The 23,406-nt window shown below is 36.4% G+C and overlaps 3 protein-coding genes and 1 long non-coding RNA gene across 7 annotated transcripts; 1 reads left to right on the forward strand and 3 right to left on the reverse strand.

Moving 5' to 3' along the window:
• The first annotated feature begins 2,485 nt into the window (after window positions 1-2,485).
• Window positions 2,486-4,392, forward strand: LOC113702332 (premnaspirodiene oxygenase-like). Its single transcript, XM_027223487.2, has 2 exons — window positions 2,486-3,446; window positions 3,546-4,392. The coding sequence occupies exons 1-2, from the start codon at window positions 2,532-2,534 to the stop codon at window positions 4,170-4,172; spliced, it is 1,542 nt and encodes a 513-aa protein (XP_027079288.1). The 5' UTR covers window positions 2,486-2,531; the 3' UTR covers window positions 4,173-4,392.
• A 906-nt stretch (window positions 4,393-5,298) lies between these two features.
• On the reverse strand, window positions 5,299-9,723 carry LOC113693526 (uncharacterized). Its single transcript, XM_072070740.1, has 4 exons — window positions 8,932-9,723; window positions 7,799-8,827; window positions 7,585-7,713; window positions 5,299-5,355 (listed from the first exon to the last, which is right to left on the reverse strand). Exons 1-4 carry the CDS (start codon window positions 9,721-9,723, stop codon window positions 5,299-5,301), a joined length of 2,007 nt encoding a protein of 668 aa, XP_071926841.1.
• Window positions 9,724-11,632: 1,909 nt separating this feature from the next.
• LOC113702341 (protein PATRONUS 2-like) lies at window positions 11,633-15,573 on the reverse strand. 4 transcript variants are annotated; one of them, XM_027223499.2, is made up of 5 exons: window positions 15,242-15,573; window positions 14,334-14,438; window positions 13,278-13,535; window positions 12,332-12,366; window positions 11,633-12,228 (listed from the first exon to the last, which is right to left on the reverse strand). In XM_027223499.2, exons 2-5 carry the CDS (start codon window positions 14,413-14,415, stop codon window positions 12,028-12,030), a joined length of 576 nt encoding a protein of 191 aa, XP_027079300.1. In that variant the 5' UTR covers window positions 14,416-14,438; window positions 15,242-15,573; the 3' UTR covers window positions 11,633-12,027. The 4 variants fall into 4 exon arrangements, with proteins under 4 accessions (XP_027079300.1, XP_071910779.1, XP_027079310.1 ...); XM_072054678.1 differs by having other exon boundaries at window positions 14,334-15,091; XM_027223509.2 differs by having other exon boundaries at window positions 14,334-15,113.
• Window positions 15,574-17,256: 1,683 nt separating this feature from the next.
• LOC140009380 (uncharacterized) lies at window positions 17,257-20,708 on the reverse strand. The gene is made up of 2 exons (XR_011816793.1): window positions 18,760-20,708; window positions 17,257-18,563 (listed from the first exon to the last, which is right to left on the reverse strand). It is a non-coding gene; the product is annotated as an uncharacterized lncRNA (long non-coding RNA).
• Window positions 20,709-23,406: the final 2,698 nt, after the last annotated feature.

Here is a 23,406-nt window from a genome sequence, read left to right on the forward strand (position 1 = left end):
ACTCAAACGCATGCACCAAAAAAGAAAAAATGGTACCAGCAGCGTTTGTCAATCAGCCAAACCTGTGAATGTCACCCCCAAGTCAGGTTTTGTCCCCAAACGTAACTAAAATTTCATCATGGTACTGTTTCTTCGTTTGAGTGGAAGCTGGACTGTGGACTGTTCGTATATGAGGAGTTGTCTTTTCAAAAGGGAAAATGATCAATTTAGTCCTTATACTTTTTTTTACTGTCAATTTAGTCCTTACATAATTTTTTTGGCCAATTTAATCCCTATACTTATTTATCGGTTCCAATTGAGAAACTCCGCGGCGGCGCCACCTTGTAATTCCGATCAAACGTCTAATTGAACACTTAAGCAAGGGTATTTCGGGTACTTCACTGCCGGGCTCCTTTTCAGAAGTAAAAAACAAAACCAAAAGTTACTGGCACACTTTTATCACCACTGAAAAAAACCCAAACCTGAAACCTCAACTTTTTCTTGTAAGATTTCAGTCGATTTCAAAGGATGCGGGTGGTCAAGATTGTCTGTTTTTCCCCTTGCATTTGGAAATTTTGGCACAAGCTAGACAAATAGTCAAAACGCACGCACCTTTTCTCTCAATTACTCAATTTATCAATCAAATCAATGGCTGAAAAATTGAAATATGACAATCAATCTAACGGAATAATACCGAACAGATGACTGAAAAATATGGAATAACAATAGCAGTAATGCGAAAATGGTAACAAAAATAAAATAATAGCAAACAATAAAAGTCGTCAATGGTCGCTAGCTAAATCTAATACAAGAAAGCCAAGGCAATCGACAAGAAAGTGAATGGCAACACTGCTACCGCAAAAGATGGAGCAGAGTTTGGTGGAGGAGGAGCTGAGACACCAGCTGGAGAACCAGACGGAGATGGAGTGGTAGAGCCCGAAGGTGACGTGCTAGGAGAGCTAGAGGGTGGTGGGGTGGAAGAGCTGGAAGGTGGAGTTGCGCCGGTCGATGAAGGAGCAGGAGCAGAGGCAGGGCCGGATGGAGGCCTGGTGGGGGCCGGAGTTGGTGATGGAGTGGCAGCAGTTCCGATGACGTTGATGGCTAGCTTTTGGCCTAGTGAGCAGTGTCGAGGGAAGGTGCATATGTAGAAATGTTGACCTGGGGTGGTCAGGGTAATTCTGGTTGGACCGGTGTTCATTGTGGTTCCGGTGGCAGAGGTGTTGCAGGAATCATAGGCTGACTTTGATGTCACCACAGCAACATCATGAGCTCCAGTTGTAAAGTTGAACACTGCATTATTAATGCAATATTGCGAAGTAGATACATGTCAATAACCAACAGAAAATTTCTTGCAAGATTTCAGTCGATTTTTGCAAGAAAAAGTTGAGGTTTCAGGTAGGTTTTCTCAGTGGTGATAAAAGTGTGCCGGTCACTTTTGGTCTTGATTTTTACTTCTGAAAAGGAGCCCCTGCTGAAGTATCCAAAATACCCCTGCTTAAGTGCTCAATTAGACGTTTGATTGGAATTATAAGGTGGCGCCGCCGCGGACTTCCTCAATTGGAACCGATAAATAAGTATAGTAATTAAATTGGCTAAAAAAATTATGTAAGAACTAAATTGATAGTAAAAAAAAGTATAGGGACTAAATTGATCATTTTCCCTTTTCAAAACTGCCTCGTCTGTTGGCCATTTTTGTCCGATGCATTCTATCGGCCAGAGTGTCATTTTCCTTCTCAAAAACAGCGGAGGTTGCAAATGAAACAACTTTGACGAGGGAATTTGACAACTCTGTTGGCCACTTGACAACTTGATGTTCAATTATTTTGACTTGAACTACCGTTCCTTGTCGATTTTCGTGCTTCAGCAATTTGATCTACTCTGACAGAGGATAATAGAATAATATAAAAGAAACTAACCAAAACTTTCTGCAACTGACAAGAGATTGGGAATTGTGACCAATGAATTAATTAGGTTTACGAGGACTCAATAATTAGAATATATCATGCGTGTGTAATAGTGTGTATAAAATTTATTTCTATCGTATGGCTACATTGTCTAATGTATACAAGAATTACTTTTATTATATAGGTACTGTAAGGTCTGGTTTCAGGAAATTAGTAACGAGAATAATATATGGTTCTTAGCAATCCAATAAAAATAATAACAAATCAAATAAATCAAACAGGAAAACACAAAATTTTACGTGATTCGATATAAAGAAAGAGAGTACAAAACCCTAAACAATAATTTCCAAACCGAAAAGTCACCTAAAATTGAAACACAAAAAAATCTAAATAGTACAAATTATTTAACGGTCCAAAGACCCATAACTTGCTCTTTTAGTTTGATGCCTAATTAAAACTCCTTTCAAAATGAAGCGTGAATCTCCTAAAACTCTCTTAAACTAATGTATACTTGAGTTGGTGCCTATAACACACTTAAACTCAAATCCATTATATTTATAACCGCCACAATGAAAGATTTTTTTATAAACTTGCGATGTGGATACAAAGACAAATTCAGAGGAAAGAATACTCATCCATCACCAATCAATGGAGCTTCAGAGTATCACCTCAAATTTCATCCCTTGCTTCTTGGTTGCAGCCATTCTCTTGACTCTAATCAAAGAATTGAAAAGATCCCAGAAAACCAAAACCATCCAGAAATTGCCTCCAGGTCCATGGAAGCTGCCATTTATTGGATGTATGCATCATTTGATAGGTTCACTTCCACATCGCTGTCTGAAAAACTTAGCTCAAAAATATGGATCCCTGATGCATCTGCAGCTTGGTGAAGTTTCACTCATCGTTGTTACATCACCAAACTTAGCGAAAGAGATCATGAAAACGCACGATCTTTCTTTCGCGACCAGGCCTGAACTTCTTGCGTTCAAGATCATCTGCTATGATAGTAAAGATATTGCATTTTCGCCTTATGGTGATTATTGGAGACAAATGCGAAAAATTAGCGTATTGGAGCTTCTTAGTGCCAAAAGTGTCCGGTCCTTCGAAAATATTAGGCAGGATGAGGTTTTGCACCTGGTTGAAGCAATAAGGCCTTTAGCAGGTAAGAAGGTGAATTTAACTGAACAAGTTTTCTCATATGCAAGTTCCATGGTCTGTAGAGCAGCATTTGGTCAAGTTTCCAAAGAAGATCAATACGAATTCGTACAATTAATGAAGCAAGTGGCAGCTTTAGCAGGAGGTTTTGACATTGCTGATCTGTTTCCTTCTTACAAAATTCTTCATGTCCTGACTGGAATGAAGCCTAAATTGCTAAAGATCCACCACAAAATGGACAGTATATTTGAAAAGTTAATCGAGGAGCACATCAAGAACCAGACTAGGAACAAGAAGTTGGTTGCTGATGCTAGTCAAGAAGATCTTATTGATGTTCTACTGCGAATTAGAGATAGTGGGAACCTTCAGTTTCCAATCACCAATAACAATATCAAAGCTATCATCTTTGTAAGTCATGCTACGGACCCTGAATTCTTTCCTTCTCTGCTTACTTTCTTTGGGTACTAAGTTATTACTATAATGAACAATGTTGCATTACTAATGCAGGATATGTTTGCTGCTGGAACTGAAACTTCATCTTCAACCGTTGAATGGGCTATGTCAGAGATGATCAGAAAACCAGATGTGATGGCCAAGGCGCAGAGAGAAATCAGGCAAGCCTTCAAGGGAAAGCAGAACATAGATGAGGCTGATGTTCAAGGATTGAGATACCTGAAGTTGGTGACCAAAGAAACCCTAAGACTACACCCTCCTTTCCCTTTGCTCCTGCCTAGAGAATGCAGGGAGCAATGTGAACTAAATGGATATACCATACCAATCAAAACAAAGGTCATGATTAATTTCTGGGCAATTGGAAGGGATCCGGAGCATTGGAGTGATCCGGAGAGCTTTGTACCAGAGAGATTTGATAATAACCTGGTTGATTTCACAGGAAATCACTTCGAGTTTGTGCCATTTGGTGCAGGAAGGAGGATTTGCCCAGGAATGTCATTTGCTTTGGTCAATGTTGAGCTTCCATTGGCTCTACTGCTTTGTCATTTCAACTGGAGACTCCCGGATGGTATGGAGTCAAAAGAATTGGACATGTTAGAGAATAATGGAATAACAGCAACAAGGAAAAACAACCTTTATTTGGTCCCTTCCTTGTATGATCCTTCGACTGATTTGGAATAAACAGTCATACGTGCAGCACTTCTTTCAGGGCCAAAGGGGGATGTGATAAAAAATTGTTGAAAGCTTTGAGGATATTAAGATACTAAATAAGCAATGTCTAGTTCTTCAATTGATATGCCATTTTAGCAAATTATCTAAATGGCACTTGAACTGTTATATTTGTATACTTTTTGGCCTTCGACTATTAATTGTATCACATTACTACTCAATTTTAGAAGAATACCTTTTTATCCAATCTGTATATGCTTTTAACCAATTTATAAACTTTAGTTGTAAAAGTGAAAGAACCCGCCTGTTAGTGTATACATTATCGTTATACAAAAGATTAGTTTATAGTTTTAATCTTCTTTTACCTCCAGCAATTTTCAGTGACTACCAATCATTATGTACCTATTGAAATTTGACCAAATTACACCCATGGATTCTATTTTGCACAGATTCCAAATTCAGCCTTGACTTCAATGAATCTCGATAGATGAGAATTCTACCATTGTTATAAAAATTCTTTCACCAAATATATAGGTGCAAATTATCTTGTAAAGTATGAAAAGTTCAAATTGATTAGAAATTCGGCACAAATATTTGCAAATTTCCATGGCAGAACTAAGCACTACCTCGACTGTTACTAGCTATTTCAAGGCCCAATTGATGTCAAATTTTCCATTATTGTTGTTGCAATAAACTATTCTGTTAAAAGGTGTCCAGTTACATAATTTACTAAGTCTAATTTGTGTTCAATCAAGAAACTCCAAATTGGGGCTCTTCCATTTTACTATACTGGAAAAAAAAACTTTTATTTTGGCTTGTTCACTGCTCCTATTGCTCTTTTGGTCAGCCTTGACACCTAAAACTGGCAAGAGAGCTAAAAACATACACTTTAATTAAGTTCAACAGTTGGGGCCCAAAAGTATACAATTTGAAAAATTCAAGGGCCATTAAGGTAATTTGACCATATATTCTTAAGCTTTGGTTGTTTTGGACGCCAAGAATTAAAAACAAAATAAACAAACAAAGAATCAGGGTTTTCTGGACTTAACCCAGCAATATAACTGGTTCTGACCTTTCCCGATTCAACCGGTTCAAATAATCGAGTCACCAATTTATTATTTCTAAAATATCATCCCCATCACAGATTCAGTAACGTCTCCATCATATCATCACCATACCAGATCCCTACTCCAATCTGTCAAATTTTTGAAGGGATAATATTAGAAACCTCCCCTGAGGTTTCTTGAAATATCACTAAGCTCCCCTCACATTTTCGAAATCTCTCTTACCACCCTTTGAATTGACATTTTCTTAACAATGTCAGCCCCTCTAAGCAAAAGTAACAATAGAATATGCATTTTGGAGGAGGGAAAGTATTTTAATTCCCTTCATACCCTTAGTTTGACTGAATCCTGTGACATAAAAAAGTTGCAGTAGGTGGAAAATTTGAATTGGAGAGTATTTTTCTGGCATGAGCACTGTTGCATGACCGTTGGACATGCAACGGCTACTTTGAGTGCTTCCAGCGGTATTAAAAGGTGAGGGAACCGCATGAAATAGCTGCAAAACTTGGAGAGGTAACTGATGAAGAAATGCCTAGTTCACCCTTTGAAGGGCAGTCATACAATCATCTTCATCATTAAGCATGAAGAACCGGTATTGTAAAGGCAATCGCAAGACTACATTACGAATCTCAGAGAGTGAAAGAAATCCGAATAAGCTATATTTTAGTTGTTCAAAGTGCAACTACTTCCAGTGGTATGAAGGAAATGAAGGTGAAGAGTTGCAGAGCCAAAGAAATGAAGGTGAAGAGTTGCAGAGCCAAAGAAATGAAGCTGATTCTGCAGTGCTTCCATTGAGGAAAGCAAATCAGGAATGTAACTTTGTGCCTCAACAGAATGCATGCATCACCTTCTTGTTCATCATCAATCTTGTACTCTTAGCAATTTATCTTTTCATTCAAATCGTTAAAGCAATCACACTTTCTTGTTCCAATAATAGTATATGTGTTCCAAGCTGTTTGGAGCCTTACTGGTCATACATGAAAGAACCAGAAGGCATGTGTAAGTCGGACATGATGTTAAGCTATGTGAAAAAGAGTTGAAGCTGTATTTTACTTCATAGGTATGCCTACCAAATTTGTTGCATTACTGTTGTACCTTTCAATCATATTTGATAGAAAATGCATTAAGCACACAAGTGAAGTTCCTTAAGTACAACAATACTTTACTGGTAAGTTCATTGGAAAACAACAGCTCATATTCCATACATAATCCTAAGGAATCCGAGTCATAGAGTTAAAAAAAAAACCACAACATGACATCTTTGAAGTTAGCAGATTCCATACATAAAGGTAATAAGTCATATGTTCCAAGATCTGTGGATAGCAGCAGAGCATACTTGACAAGAGTAAATTGCAATTCCCAAGCAAGTACCAAAACATGTGTCGTTTAGTCGTTCACTGGGACTGGGAATGCAATTAAGCACTTGGCATACGTTACATATACAACTAATCAAAAGTATGTAGCAATCAACAAGAATCTCAGAAAACATCATCTAAAAACATCATTCTAGATGATGAGGATTGCTACATATACAAAAATACCATATCAGTCTCCCAAAGCAAAACTCATAATACTAGTACTAATTAGAACCACATACTGATGCTGCTATTGTCAATATGAGATCCCGTAATTGCAGAAGTGGATATTGAAGATGCTGTGACCGTTGGAAATCTTGCAGATGGAGTGACTACTGGAGTTTGTTGTGGACAAACAGCAATGGAAGGTCTGGCTCTCTTATTGTTGTTAGCAACAGTAGTTCCAACTAGGGGTGTTTCGCGAATCGAGCCGCTCGCGAGCCGATCGCGAGCGGCTCGAATACGAGCTCGACTCGAGCTCGTCAATATCGGTTCGAGTCGAGCTCGAGCTAATTAAGTCGATCTCGAGCTCGAGCTCGAGCTCAAAAACATTAAGCTCGTTGGCTCGCGAGCGGCTCGCGAGCTCAATTATATATATTTTTTTATTATTTATTTTAATTGTAAAATTACATATATATCCCTAATATTTTATTATTTGTTAAAAAAATTATTGTTTTATTCATTTTTTAAAAAAAATTATTTTTTATTTTTTAAAAATAAAATAATAATTATTATTTTTTTTTATTTTTTAAACTCGAGCTCGAGCTCGAGCTCGACTCGAATTTGACTCGAGCTCGAGCTCGAGTTCGAGCTTCACAAAATTAACTCGAGCTCGGCTCGATTAGCCAAAGCTCGACTCGAGCTCGGCTCGTTTGCACCCCTAGTTCCAACCCCTGCATTTGGCCCTCCTCTCTGAAGCTATGCAACAAATTCTATTAAACTAATGGCCTTGATAGTTAGAATAGTTAGCAATAAGTGATGAAACTAATTTCTGATGTACTATACCTTTCTGGTATTAGTACTAGTGCAGGCAGAATGATTAAGTTGAACATTAGCTCCAGCAGTTTGATTTTGAGTGCTTCCATTACTCCCTTGACTTGATACAATGACTGGGACATTTCCTTGTGCATGTTCCTGACAAATCATGACCAAAAGCTAAGCTCATTTGCAAGGAATTAATACACATAAAGATACTGTAAGTTGACATTGCTACAATTACCCATAGAACAGATCCTGCTAATCCAGTATTGGCAATGCCTCTTCTTGGTCTTCCTCTTCGACTTGATACCTGATTTGTAGAAGTACTGCTGCCTCTTTTTTCAGCAATAGGAGCTCCTTGACAAGTTCTCCTATTATGTCCAAATGCACCACACTTAGAGCACCTGAAACTGATTGATCTCTTGTGTTGAGATGCAGAAGCTCCTTCATCAGGTGCTCTTCTTCTATTTCTTCTTGGTCTGCCAGCTCTTCTTCTAAGTGGTGGTGGCAAAACTACTGCTAGTGTCACATCTTCCATAGGAGGCCACCTATTCATATGTAAAATTGGGTTGATCATGAATGCATATGTTTTCAAATATTGATCATTGGAAAAGGCTGCATCACAATAGCCTTTCAGTTTCTCCCTTCTATAAGTAGCTCCTAGAGCAGCATGCTTGCAAGGAATGCCAGTCAACTGGAAAGCCCGGCATGCACATGTCCTCTCAATCAACTTGACTATATAGGACTTATCGACATCTGCTACTTCAAATGTGTTCTCACTTGCCATTGTTAGTGAACACCTTCTTGATTCAGCCGCAATACCCTTCAACTTACTAGTAATATGTGGAGTAACACTAGATGTCCATGTGCAGCCTTTTTGATACCTCTTATGTAGTTTCTTCATGAATTTTTGTCTCAGTCCATCAGCCAGAGCAAGTATATTCTTCCCTCTCAGTTCTCCAACCCATGCATTAAAAGATTCTGTGAAATTATTGGTAACATGATCACACTTAATTTCAATAGAAAATGCATGCCTTGCCCAGTTACACTTAGGAATATTTACTAAGTATCTCCAAGCATCTATGTTAATATTATTTGTTCTTTCCATAGCCTCATTGTGTCCTATCAGATCATAGCTTTTAGCTGCTTGCCAAAAAAATCTCCTTAGAAGCGATCCTGGAAATTTCACTTTGAAGTTGTAGTAGATGTGCCAACAGCAATATCGTGCAGCAGCTTCAGGCACTTGTTCCTCATAAGCAAGGTTGAGTCCCTATACAGAAGTTTTAGAAACAAATTCCTTCAAATACTTGATTCAGCCACTATAACAGCAATGGAAGAAATCTGAAACATGAAACAGAAATTCAGGTAACATACCTTCTGTCTATCACTCATGAAGGTGAGTGAAATATTGGTTGGAAATGGTCCAAAGAATTCCTGAAAATAATAAAAAAACCAACTCCAAGCTTCCTTGTTTTTACACTCTACAACAGCAAAAGCTAATGGAAACAAACTGTTGTTCCCATCAAGAGCAACAGCAATTAACAGAATGCCCCCAAATGCACCTTTCAAATGGCAACCATCAAAGCCAATAAATGGCTTGCAACCTGCCAGGAAACCATCTCTTTGTGCCTTGAAAGAGATGAACAATCTTAGAAATTTAGGCTCTATAAGAAGGTTTGGCCTATCATAGTGAATTTTCATGATGCTTCCTGGGTTGTGCATCCTCAAAAGTTCAGCATATTTTGGTAACTTTCCATAGGCCTCATTGTGTGATCCTTCTATCTGTTCCAAGACTTTATTTTTTGCCCTGTAAATTTGCATTCTACTTGGCAAGACTCCATGCTTCTGCATTTCAGCCTTTACTCCCTTACTTGTCATCTCTGGGTGATCTCTCATAACATAAATTAATTTCTTTGCAATCCAATCAGATGTTGCTTCTGAATTTTTCCTATTCATGACACACGTATGCTCAGGTGTATATGTCTTAACCATGAATGTGGTTGTATCAGCAACTAGGGATGCATGAATCCTCCAATTACAACCCTCAGCACCACACTTGGCAGTGCACCTGCTCTTTTCATTTTTCAATCTCACCAACGGAAATCCTTTCTGAATAGCATAGTCCTTCAACACTGCTCTAAATGCATCCACATTGGTAAATAGCATCCCTTTCTCATACTCAATGTCCTCTCTTGGATTTTAAGTCCACATTTTTTACTGCATGATTGCTCTCATAGGATCTGATTCTTGGTCAAATTCTGAATCAGGCACAACTTGTGCATCCTCAATCTCCTCATAATCAGACAAATCATTTTCCTCCTTGTCACTGGAAGAAATTAAGGCCCTATCTTCAGCTATGACATCTTCCAAGTCACTATCTATGTCATCCTTCCAAGAGTCATCAGAACTAGAAGCATAAATCTCATCATCACCCTCACTGTCAACTACAGGAATAGGAGCTTCTTCGATTCCTATGTCTTTCTGTGCCAGCTGAAATTGGTTATTCCTGTTGTCTACCATATTCTCCTCTGTAGTAGGAATAATATCCAGGTACAGCAAGTACAAGTTTATGACAAGATCATTTTCATGAAGTTTGAGCATATCAAGGATTAATTTGTCACTACTGATGTCCATAAAGCCTGTTGTCCTAGGAATCGCACATTTCATATGCACAAGCATGTTCAAATTTCCAGGCAAATCATTCATTGCCTTATCAATAACATCATCGAGAAGGTCAATATATTGGTAGTTATTTGGATCGACATTAGGAATTCTAACAGTGTTTCCCATGTAATGAACTACAATATCATGTGCAATAATTCTTCCCATCCTACATATCAGTGTGTTCACAAGAAAAGTTTCAATTAGTTGCTATAAGGATCACATATGCTCACAAGGGACATAGTATAACACACGCATGCTCATTCAAAGTCAAACTCAGGTTGCAAAATAGAACCTTCATAGCAGCTTCCATGAACTTTCAACTACACCAGCTTTTCATTTCTAATTTCACTTTTGTCTACAAACCAACTGTATACACTACACTTAGAGCTTGTCATATGTATTGCAGCTTTAAGCTACAAAGCTAAGCTGTTCTTATGTATTACAGCTTGAAAAAAGTCAATATTAATCAACTTTTTTTGAACCAATAAAATCAAGGTCAAGCATAGTTCATCAAATTAGACATTCTTTACAGCATCCAACATCGACAATACTTAATATAAGGATCACATACAAAGGCTCTGGTTGGATCTTAAACTCGGTCATCAAGTCCAATAAAACACAAAAACACCTTCTTAAAAGAGAGATATTATAGGCAAATCACAATGGAAGATTTTTACCTGTTGTATAGCTTAGTTTTGACAAAATCACTTCACTCCAACCGAACGCATGCAATTCATTGAAGTGCCATATTTCTCCTCCTCTGCAATATCCAGCGAGAGATTTCCAGAAAGATAGCTTCAACTCGTTCTCCAAGCTACAAATAACAATCACAGTTATAAGTAGTATTTCATTCCTCTTCAGTTCCCGGGCATTTAGACATCTTATCAGAGCAAAATGGCGCCATGCAATACATACGGACCTCAGCTTCTAGGCAGCAATTGTTTCCTAGGCTTTATACAGTTGCATGCTTTCTTTTTTTGTCATTTTTTTTCCTTTTATCAGCTGAATAAGGTAACAGCAAAAACAAGAGTACTATTGGCAGCTGATGAATTTCATAGTGACTTCTGACCCCATTATCACTTCAGGGGTGGTAAGAGAGATTTCCAAAATGTGGGAGGAGCTTAGTGATATTTCAAGAAACCTCAGGAGAGGTTTCTGATATTATCCCATTTTTGAAACCTTAATTTTAATTATTCTCCTCCCAACTCATATAGAGAATGTGAGTTTGTGAAAAATTAGAGACGACAATTTCTTCATAAAACGAACAAAAGAAAAATTAAAACAACCAAAAAATTCACAATTCAAGAAAGAAAAAAACTTCAAATAAAAAAGAAAACATCAACCACAAAAAGGAAAAAAATGCGCTACATGCAAAAGATAAATGAACTTCAAACAAAAGATATACACAAAATAAAAGGAAAAAATATCTGCATTTATCGACATTTCGTAGCTTCAGTTCTCCATGACATTGTTTACCGAAGCGATCCTAGATGAAACATCCATAACCAAACATAAAGGACGGTGAAATCATGACAGATTTTTCATTGAAGCAATAGCATTACCTATTTTTCTCTAACGTAAACAAAGAATGAAAAGTGTGAATCCTGAATGAACTTTCTATCGTCATGCTAATCAAAATTCGACTTCAATATTGGTTCACATTCAGCTCGACCTTCATCATCTGCTGTAAATAAACCTGCTTCCTAGAATCTAAGAACAGGAAGATAGAAAGTTCTCTGATTCTACCCACTAGAAGATGCTTTCTGATAGAGAAATTGAGAACAGTATCATGAACATGCTCTAGATTTAAGGATCACTACTGTCTTCTTTCAGCTTGAATTCCACTGGCCCGAGATCCCATTCAGATGGAGACGAGGGTGGAGAGTCCAACCATATTTGAGTAGGCAAGGATGGAAATGTTGAACTCTGAAAAAGATCAGAGTAATCAGACATGGGGATCTCTACTGGTTCTGGATGAAAGCATTCACTGTCTGTATCAATTTCACTCTGGACCTCAAATAGAAAGATAAAATTGAAATGTGTCAAATGCTTTAACCATTGAAATTCAGTCCATACGGTAGTGTAACTTAGAAAGATGAAGGACAAGTACCTTTGCAGATTTCATCTTCTGAATTTCGAGGGGAACTGCATCAGAGATAATACTATCAACATATCCAGAAAAATGTGACTCTTATCAAATATAGCAACAAAATGAATATACTTGTGTTCCATTCACTAATAAAGACAGTATTCTAACGCCTGAGAGGTTGACTTATTAGGCAAGTCTAGGACATCTCATTCAATATAATGTCCGGGTTTCACTGGCAAAAGGTATAATAAAGCGTGTTATCAGCTAAATTTTGGCAAGAAGACTGGGATGGGGCTTTTTTTTAGAACCTGTCAACAAATTAAGAAAGGGAATCATGAACAGAAAACAGCTTTTCACTACTTCTAATTCAGCTAAATCCACCTCTTACTTGTATGGAAAGCCAGGGGTTTATGTTAAGCAGCTTCACTTTCAAGGGTAAAGATTTCATATTTTATCTGCCTAACTACCGGCTCCATGCAGGGGCATGCAAAATTAGAAACATAAGATGGATGCTTTCTTCAGCTGCATGGTTCTAACAATAATATCCAAAACTGTTGCCCGACATTAACTTCTGTCAACCAAAAGGTAGCAATCAATTTCAGCCATAACCTCCCCCGTTTGAGACTGTAAATGATATAATAAATGTCCAGCATATAGTTTTCAACAACCTTTTGTTCAAATTTTAACTTATCTGATTGACGACATCCTTAACAGCCAATAGATAATGTACATTACAGTGCTGTGGATGAAAAATTCTAGTCTCCAAGGGCCATTTACATGTGCCACTCACCAGTATGCCAATCCAATTATTGACGACATCAGATTTACACTTGCTGATTTTTACCAATCAAAATATTAATCTAACACCATAGAGGAATTGATTTGATTAAGTGGCAGTCCATTTGTGTTGCGTAAAGTAGTCATGTGAAAGATACCACAATTAGACAAGTCAAACTATGAAACTTACCACATCCAGGCAACAGCGTGTCCCAGAAAGATGCTCTCATGGCTGCCTTCTGTGATTCAATGCACTTGTTATGATCATGCAGAAACATCTCCTCTGACATGTTAGGCTCTTCTTTTGGTGTACTTTTTCTCTTCAATGATGCTTCATGGTGAACAGATGACTTGTTTGTAATGTCACCGAGGGCTTTACGATTCCCAAACCCTGTACCAATTTTCTTTTTTTCCAGTTTGAAGCCAGTTGATTTACCCTTAACAGACCCTACAAAAGAATTTAATTCGATTGAGTATTAAAATAGCCTGGTCTGAAATAGCTACACCGCCACCTATATTTACAAAATGCAGAAAATTTAATGTCCAAAGATCTTAAACTGCAATGATTAAAATCTCAATTGTAATTTCCTATGGTACATGGACTATGGCTTCAGCATCTGGCAAGAGCATGTATCCAGGTGTCAAGTCCGCTGATCTCCTAAAATACAGGATACCGGTATACTGCTGAAAGATAAGACAATGGTTCATGCATATGATTCAGAACAAATTATTGTTGTTGCACACACAGACATAGCAGAGAAAGCATTCTCTATCTACTGTGATATATAACACGGTTCTTATAGCTAATAGGTTGTTTAGTGATCCGAAATGACAGACACTTGGGAAGCAACACAAAAACATGCGGTACTATAGTGTCATCCATGAGTAAGCTATAAAATTATCATTAAGCTCTGCAGTTGTTCTAAGTAGGGATGACTAGGGTCCAAGAACCCCATCTTGAGTCAAAGCACATTCGTGCACCAAGCCAAACTTTGACCAGATCCTACACACATCTCATACAATATCATATCATGCAGGTATGGCTAACTGTGGTTCAGATCAAGTGTCCATGTAAAAAAGCTCAACTTTATGCTGCTCATGAAGAGATAGATTCAATCCCCTCTTAAGCAGCATCTGTTTTTACACTATTAGACTGCTCAATGCTGAAGCTTATCAACAAGATTCTTTCAACCAAAACTTGTCTCCTACTGAAGAAGGGTAGACATACAAATGAAAGGAGTTCTACCTTTCCTTAGAAAATGTAAATTCTCATCTTGCGGAATCAACTGCTTCTGAGTTAACTGTCTTGCCATGCTTCTCTGTTGCATCTGACAGCTAAGCTAAAATTGTTCTGCAGTACAAAATTATCACACTTAGCTCTAATACTACACAGAAAGAGAAATCTACTTCCTTGTGGATATTCTTGGCAATACTATTAAAAGAAGCCAATTGGCATATAAAGATTAGTTTCGATAATCTTGCAAATTTTGCAATTTGCAATGTTCTGTGAGCTAGAACCCTATAAAAATAAGCTGAAAGATTTTTGTGTAATCCAATCGCTAGTTTCTGAATACAAATGAAGCTACTAAAATATGGGCTACTATCTCCATAAATCATGCCAGCACATAGAAAAGATAAAACCAATTTCAAATAAAACAAATTGAGAAATCAAAACCATGAAAACCTAAAGGAAGAAACATGATATTTCACCGGCAACATATGTGGTAGTAATAGAAGAGTAACCATAAGGAGAACATAGATACTTCAATTAACACATTCAGAGAGACTTGATATCAGATGAATGATACGACGGAAAGACTTAAAGTGCAATCTCTTTTGATTCTCTAAAAAGTCTGATAATCCAAAGATTCATTGGTTCAAAGATTCGGCCGAGTCCCTGTCCCAGTCGGCCCCGCCGAGTCGTCGCGAGAATTTCAGCTTCCGTTCCGCGACAGGTCCGCAATATTCCGGAGACGGTAGAATCGGTGGAAACTCATTTAGACTCTGAAGATTCGGGCCGAGTCGACTCCGGGACCCAAAAGAATGGCCGAGTCAACCCGTATTGACTCATCAGATATCCATGAACTGAGGCTTTCGCCATGATTTTCAGAGACTTTTAAGGTATAAACAAATTAGCAAATAAAAAAAACTTACCAGTAACAAATTGCACGGAAATCAATACTTATGAGAAATTGCACAGAAAGACAGCCGTAACAAATCAATCTTTAACCCAAAATTCTCTCTTTGAAGACTCTTCACGAAACAGCAAGTGGGTGGCAGAGATTCAAGAGAAGGAGACGGAAAACTAAAAGGGCGAAGAAGACGAGGAGCGTTTCGCTTTCATATCATATGCACAGCCGCACGGGTGATGGCGGTGAAATTTGGAGAGAAGTAGGGAAGAAGAATGAACGCCAGACTCCCGTGTTTGTGACAATATCAATTGGCGCTTTTGAAATTTGAAAATTCTCGCTTGTCTCCCCTGCTCTAAGGTGATTTTTTTTTTTTTTTAAACTTTTGCAACGTATTTTAAAATATAATATTAAAAAACCTCATTTTGAAAGCATAATCTCATTCTAAATTTATCCTTTTCCTAAGACTCTTAATTGTCATAAAACGTTAACTTTATCTCTTAACTTTTATACACTTGATTGGTTTGGTTCTTTAATTGAAAATGGAAAAAGGACCATTTAATTGTTTTCTTGTGTCATTAGTTTAGGCAAGAAATATTAACATATTTAATATTATAAATAATTTACAATACTTGTAAAATAACTTGAAATATTTTTATAATAATGAAAATAACCTTTTGTACTGACTTGAAAACATCACAAAAAGATTATATATCTTCTGCATTTCTTTTTCTTTTAATTTTCAAGACATTGATCTAGACAAAAAAAAAACTAAAAAAATTCGAAAAAAAGGTAAACAATTTATAAAACTTCTTAAATTAACTTAACACACTTTACTGTAAAGAAAATAACATTTTTGTAACTTGCAAAAACTTTAAATAAACTTCAAAATATTAATTCTTTATATTTTAAAAAGCACACTGTATTTTGTCCCATTAGAATTAAGCCTTCTTGCTTTTGGATTTTGTTTTTAAATTATTAATATATTCAATTTTTTTAAAATTATTATATAAATATTAAAGAGTAGTACTCGTCTTTTATTTGATATTTTTTTATCACAATGTATTGGAGGTTTTGGTCTAGTCTCCCTCCTTTCTTTATTTTTATATATTCATAATATAAAGAGCTAGCCAAAGAAAGGTTTTTGTACTAAAGAGCAATATAAAGGTAAATTTAGAATGAAATTATGAATTTTTTAATATTATATTTTTTAATGAATTTTAAATGTTATAAAATGTTTAAAGTAAAGGAGACAAGTGAAACTTTCTTAAAATTGGTGCCAATTAATCCTATCAAAAACTTCAAGGGAGGTTTCTGAAATTATCCCAAAGTTAAAACTGCATGTCTATAATTTACAAGTAATAGATAATTTGAGTCAAATAAATGATAAAAGTAATAAACTAACCTGGTCTTTCTTCCCCATATGGGTCATGGACTCATGGGTGCCTCTTTTGGATAATAATTGTTTTGATTCTCATACATATAGAGAGAGCGACAACAAAAAGAGAAAAATAATTGTAAATAAAAAAAAATATCTGTTTATAGCACAATACAAAATCAAGCGTGGATTTAATTACATTTACTCCAAACTATCGATACATCCCGAGATTTAGAAAATATCAGCCATCTCCTCTAATTTAACAAATAGTAGATGGTGTTAAATATTTTCATGAGTGAACAAAAGACTCTCACCTAAAACAAAAGGTTTAGCATCTCAAAAAATAAATAAAGATCAAGAAGTTCTATAGAAAGTCCAAACAAACCACTCATCAAATCCTTGTCTTCTTCTTCCAAATTTCCCTATTTGCCAACTTTATCAACACAAGGAGAAACCATTCTATCTTTCATATATAAACGTATCATGAGATTTTTTTTTTTTCCTATTGTCAAAAGGTCATCATTTTATGTATGAGAAGTAGTTACAGTAGTACTACCATTGCATATTACCGGCAAAAGTTAGAATATCATTGTGGACACAGGGAAGGATACCTCCCACCTAGAATCATCAATTAGGTTAGTGGCATTTTGGCAAACCATGACTAGTGCGATTGCATTCCCTTCCAATAAATATGAAGGAGCATTGCCAAAAAGACTTACTAAATGTACAATATCATCTATCAAAGCATCTAATTGAGAGATTCTAGTGCATCTGTGATTAATTCTAACCACTAAAACTTTACAGTCAGAGTGGATAAGAAGAGATGTCTAACATTCCTCCAAGGCTTTAATCATTTTTGTCCTGATTGCCTCTACTTCTAGTATGGCAACATCTTTTTTCATTCTTGTTGGGATGGCCCAAGTAGTGACAAGGTTACCATTATGGTTTTGATTACAATACCTAAACCCCCTCTGTTCCTTGTCTTGTCCATTGATGCATCAGTAAAGATAAGAGTTGCATGTTGATTCTAGAATTCTTTGATGGTGGCATTCCTCTGTATTTCTAGTTTAGGTCTTTCCTTCCCATCTTTCCAGTAATCAACAGATGTTTGTACTAGAGCCATTCCTCCATAGCCTTATTAGATATATGTTTGGCATTAGACGTTTCATTGCTGAAGTTCCATGCATTCCTAGCCTTCCACAATTGCCCAGAAGATTTGCTGTGGCTTCTATTTGGCTAATACCCTCAGTTCTTTCTCTAACTCCCTGCAGTGCTTCCCACCACTTCCAGGAATTCCAAGATTGTTCTTTTATAGCATCCCATTTTATTGGGAAAGTCTTCTAGGCATCTTTTCTTGCTTTGCAGTGGAACACCAAGTGCTCTAGTGTTTCCACATCTTCATAGCATTTGCACCAATTATCTCCTTTGCCTGTTCTTCTATACACTTCCACATTGGTGGGTAGAATGTTATGAAGATATTTCCACAAGAAATGTTTCACTTCGTGCTTAATGTTCAGATCCCAAACTTGGTGCAGAGTCTTGAATCATCCTTTCTTGTACTAGTGCTACCTGATATTTGATCCTTCATGCACTTGTCAATCATCCTGATTCTAGCTTGTACATAATCTGACTTGGTGATATAATTTCCATTGGTGTTGTGGTTCCAATTAAACCTGTCATTCCTGTCCTATATGTTGAGGGGAATCATCATGATTTGTTCAGTTCCTTCTTGAGAGAAAATGGATTGAATGAGGTTGGTGTTCCATCTCTTGCCTGTGATCAAGTCACTAACTCTTTCCACACTGCAATTCTGGGGTTTTATTGAGGTTATCAATTCAAATTTGCTATAGGGAAGCCACCTATCTTGCCAGATTGCTGTTGTGCTTCCATTTCCGATCCACTTTCCAACAAGGGGATGGCACCATGGAGGCTCTGCTAGATCCATGAAGAACACGTCTTTTACTTTGGCCTGCAAAATAAAGGAATTATGGAAGTGTTTTCCTTTCATGACATTACTAACCAACAAGTTTCGGTTAGTAAGAAGTCTCCAAACTTGTTTGGTTAATAGTGCATTATTAAAGCACTGGATTTCTCAAAACCTAGACCCCCTTTGCCCTTTGTGTCAGTCAAGTCCCACCATTTCTTCCAATGTATTTTCCCCTTACCCTGATTGTTTCCCCACCAAAACTTGGCCATCGTGCCACTCAGTTCTTTGCATAGTCCATTTGAAAGCTTGAAAGCAGACATGGTGTAGGATGGCAGTGCTAGTGCAACAGATTTGAGGAGGACTTCTTTGCCCACATTGCTCAGCATTTTTCCTTTCCATCCTTGTAGCTTACCTGTCATTTTATCCTTGAGGAATCTAAAGGTGCTGTTCTTGGATCTTCCTATAACCATAGGAAGTCCAAGATATTTTGCTTGGGTTACATGCTAGGTGTTGCCAAAAATTTGGAGCACATCATGTTTGTTTGCTTGGGTGGTGTTTCTATTAAAAAGGACAATAAACTTTTCAATGTTGATTTTTTGACTTGAAGCTTGTTCATAGACCTGAAGAATCCTAGTGATCTCCCTAGCTTCCTAAGCATTGGCTTTGCAATATTTCAATGAATCATCGGCAAAAACTAAATGAGATATAGCAGGGCCCTTTCTAGAGATTTTTATTCCAGTAATTATCCTTTCATGCAATTAGGATTCAAAAGACTAGCTAGATCTTCAACACAGAAAAAGAACAAGTAGGGGGATAGTAGGTCTCCGTGGCGAATACCTCTGGATGGACAAACATAGCCTAACTTATTCCTATTGATGTTAAAGGGGTAAGAATAGGAAGACAAGCATCCCTTGATCCACAAAGGACAAAAACCCATTTTATTAAGGACACAAAGCCAAGACTTCCATTCTTCCCTCACAGGCTTTAGACATGTCCAATTTAAGAGCCACTTACCCCTCCTTACCACCCCTCTTATGGTTAATCCGATGAATATGTTCATGGGCAATAATCAAAGCTCCATTTGGATTCCTTATTTTTTGAAAAACAAGTTTTTCATATACAATACTGCACTACACACACAAACAAAAATAACTCCAAAAACATTATATTCATACAATATATCAAAAACAATTTCAAATATACAAAAATAAAAAATAAAAAATAAAATCTACACTATTTTCTTCTTTCATCTATCACCATCACTCACCACCACCCTTACCTATCAGCACCACCATCCCCTTCTTTTTCCTCTTTCCTCTCCCTTCCCCTTCCCCTCCCCTTTTCTGCCACACCTCCCTCCCTTCCCCTTCCTATGATCTAACCATGATGTCATGACTAGAGGCATCGATCTAGCCTTGGGCAAATCAGGGAGGGGTGAGGTGTGGCAGGGTGAGGAAGAGAAAGGGGAAGGAAGGAGGGAAGGAAAGAAAGGGATGAGGAAAATGGGAGGAGAAAAGAGATGGAGGAGGAAGAAAGAGAGGGAGGAGGGAGAAGGAGGAAGAAAGAGAGAGAAGACAAGGGAGGGGATGGTGGCGGTGGTGCGTTAAAAAATAATACAAAAATTTTTAAACTTTAAAAATACCCCCAAAATATATGCCAAAAAATCTCCAAAAACTTCACAAAAAACATTCACAATAAAAAGCTTTTCATATACACTGTTACAGTAAAATATTTCAAAAACACCTCAAAAAATAGCTAATCCAAATGAAGTCCACATTATCAACTATTTGTCTCCCAGGAACGAAAACAGCTTGAGCAATACCATTGAAATCATTCAAAATAGGTTTCATTCTATTAACAAGTACTTTGGAAACAATTTTATAAACAACATTGCCCAAGCTGATTGGTCTAAAACAAGAAAGATTCAATGAGGTATCAATTTTAGGAATTAGTGTGACTAGAGTTTCATTTAGAGCTTTGTTAAGATAGCCCATATGAAAGAAGTCATGAATAGTCTCCACTAGGTCCTTTTTAATGATACCCTAGAATCTTTGAAAGAATAATGGAGACAAACCATCCATCCGGTTCGGGAGCTTTATCAGGGTGCATGGAAAATAAAGCCAATTTGATCTCTTTCTCTGTAACTGATCTAGTGAGCTGGACGTTCGTCTGTCTCTTTCAAAAAAGACCACCGGTTAACTAGGGATGGCGGGGGGCGGGGTTGGGGCGGGGGACCCCTCCCCCGCCCCCCGCCCTGTTGCCTATTAGTTCCCCCCCGTCCCCCGCCCCGTCCCCCGTTTCCTGCTCCCCCCGCCCCGCCCCGCCTTGCCCACTTCCCCCGCGGGGGTACCCACGGGGTTAATAAAATTTTATTATAATTAAATTTTAATAAATAATCAAGTACTAAAATATCAACACATCACCAAATTATTATTCATTGTAATTTTACAATTGAAACTCATAAAAACAATCAAACAGAAGTTATTTGAATACAATCCAATATGATGAAATAAATATAACTAAAATAGTCAAGTTTTCACTTTTAGTACAAATGCAATCACTAATTCTTTATTGTGTTTGTGCTTTTTTTTTAGAAAAAAGTGTTATTCTATTAAGTGTAATTAGAAATTTAGTATAAATGTATTAGTAAATTTAGTATAACTAATTAATAAATTCTATTAGTAGACATGCATAATTATTCATATAATTGATAATATCAATTATATTACATAAACTAATATACATTATATAATACATCTAACTAATAATATCATTATCATAAGTTTATAACTAATTAACTTACATATTATATATATTTATATATATATATATTTTTTTTTTTGTTTTGCGGGTGGCGGGGCGGGGGTATACTCCCCTGCCCCCCGCCCCGTTTCTAAGCGGGGGGAAATAATTCCCCCCCGCCCCGAGAGCCCCGGGCACCCGCCCCCATTGCCATCCCTACGGTTAACTACAAAACTTCTTAGTCTTCCATAAGTGTTTTGTAAATCATATACACACTACCTTTTTTTAAGGTGGGAAGGAAGATGTTTTATCTTTTATCTGTCATATCTATTCAAATATCCTCACATCTCTGCCGAAGTGATTTAGGAGCATGTTTTACTTTTTTTCTCTTCCAACTTTGAGACACTTGATAATTTTAGCAAGCGAACATGCAATTACATTAAGTCTCAAGTATCACTCTTCTAAAGTCTTTTATTTCAAAAAAAAATTATACCCCTTGAAATAAAATAGGCAATTAAGCATTCTTCTTTATCTCAGCTAGGAGAATAACCGAAGATAGATGACATAATGTTGCAAATGTATATAAATGTGTTTCAAGAGTTAAAGGGACAATTCATGTGGATAGGTAAAAGTGTAAAACTGAACTTAATCAACATTGGAAAAAATGCATACGAATTCTTAGCCAATGAAAACAGTGAAAAATAATGAAAATTGTTATTAATATGTTCACTATGAGAAGACAATAATTAAAAATTTTAATATAAATAGCAATAAAAGTATAATATAACAATAAGTATTTTGAAAGCAAGAGAATTTACTATAGGAAGAAAAAGTTGAAGCTCAACGATGATGATCAGTACATCTTACAAAATTGATGGTAAATAAAATTAGACAAAATCACTTCAAGAATACAAAAAGTCCAGCATACAAAGATATAAAACTATACATGAGGGCAATTGGCCATTGGATATTATTTTTTTAAGATTTTTGTTGAACCCTAGTCGAATTTATAAATTAAATAAAAAAAAAACAAAAGTGACCACAATGAGAATTAATAGAAAATTTGCCTAACTTTGAAATCAAAATATGAAGCAAAAAAAAGCAACTGTAGTTGTGGTTGTCACAGCAGATGGAAATGGTAGCCAACAAAAGTTTGGAAGAACAAATTAAAAGAGTGAATATTTTTTAAGAAGAAAAGAAATAGAAGAATCTTGTTTTCTTCTCTACCACCTTTAAGAAAGGCATAGAAAAACTAAGGAATACTCGCATGAAATATTCGAAGATGGTATTAGAGATGTATAAAAAGGCTCCAAAACTGAAAATGCCTATACAGCATGTGCTAAAAGAGTTAAATAGGGAAAAAAAACTGATCAAATACCATCAAAATCAGGTCCTAAATCAAGCTCTTTGATATGTAAAAAGACCAATAAGGATAAAATTAATGAACAAATTATGTGATAGTAGGACAAAATGCTAAAAAGAGAAAAAGATGCCAAATATAATACTATTGATTGAAAAAAAAAAAAGAGTCAAAGCAAACTGAAAGAAAATTTTTTAAATTGAGAAAAAACCAAAAAGACACAAATGACTCAAGAGTTGTAAAATAACTGTACCAATCAATTGAACTCTACTGTTTATAACTCTTTCACGCTTTAAGAAATTTAAGATAACACCTCCATAATTACAGAAATAAAAAATTTGCTAAATTAGCAATGAAATATGTAAGAAACTTAAAAATCAAGGGAAATATTATTTGCACTCCTATTTTTGTTAATCACACCCCCACTATCATTTTAATTATATAGTTTTCATTTGACTTTAGTCTTTGGATTGTAAAATAAATTCAAATATTATTTTGCTTATATCAATAAAATTTTTATTTTTCTAATTACCTTTTAATCTTACTTAAATAATATGACAAAAAAGTTTTTTAGTGATTAGTTCAAATAATATTTCATATAATCATCTATCCAAATCATGGTAAGCCATCTCGAACTCGGCTGAGTCCGATATGACTTGGCCGAGTCATAATTGAAATGGAGGAGACGGGTACAATACCGATTCCCGAATTGTGGATAAATTCATATCCACAATGACTTGTTTTGACTCGGTTGATATTGGCCAAGTCGAATCTGTGATACCT

The sequence above is a fragment of the Coffea arabica genome, chromosome 1e (assembly GCF_036785885.1).
Source record: "Coffea arabica cultivar ET-39 chromosome 1e, Coffea Arabica ET-39 HiFi, whole genome shotgun sequence".
Lineage (NCBI taxonomy): Eukaryota > Viridiplantae > Streptophyta > Magnoliopsida > Gentianales > Rubiaceae > Coffea > Coffea arabica.

Excerpts from the sequence above, each read along its gene's own strand:
- LOC113702332 (XM_027223487.2), top strand. The coding sequence starts at position 2,532 with ATGGAGCTTCAGAGTATCACCTCAAATTTCATCCCTTGCTTCTTGGTT. Across the intron at positions 3,447-3,545 it reads ATATCAAAGCTATCATCTTT|GATATGTTTGCTGCTGGAAC; the intron begins GTAAGTCATGCT and ends TTACTAATGCAG.
- LOC113693526 (XM_072070740.1), bottom strand. The coding sequence starts at position 9,723 with ATGCTATTTACCAATGTGGATGCATTTAGAGCAGTGTTGAAGGACTAT. Across the intron at positions 8,828-8,931 it reads TCATGAGTGATAGACAGAAG|GGACTCAACCTTGCTTATGA; the intron begins GTATGTTACCTG and ends ACTTCTGTATAG. Across the intron at positions 7,714-7,798 it reads TAGCAGGATCTGTTCTATGG|GAACATGCACAAGGAAATGT; the intron begins GTAATTGTAGCA and ends ATGATTTGTCAG.
- LOC113702341 (XM_027223499.2), bottom strand. The coding sequence starts at position 14,415 with ATGCAACAGAGAAGCATGGCAAGACAGTTAACTCAGAAGCAGTTGATT. Across the intron at positions 12,367-13,277 it reads CACGCTGTTGCCTGGATGTG|TTCCCCTCGAAATTCAGAAG; the intron begins GTAAGTTTCATA and ends TCTCTGATGCAG. Across the intron at positions 12,229-12,331 it reads AGAAGATGAAATCTGCAAAG|AGTGAAATTGATACAGACAG; the intron begins GTACTTGTCCTT and ends TTTGAGGTCCAG.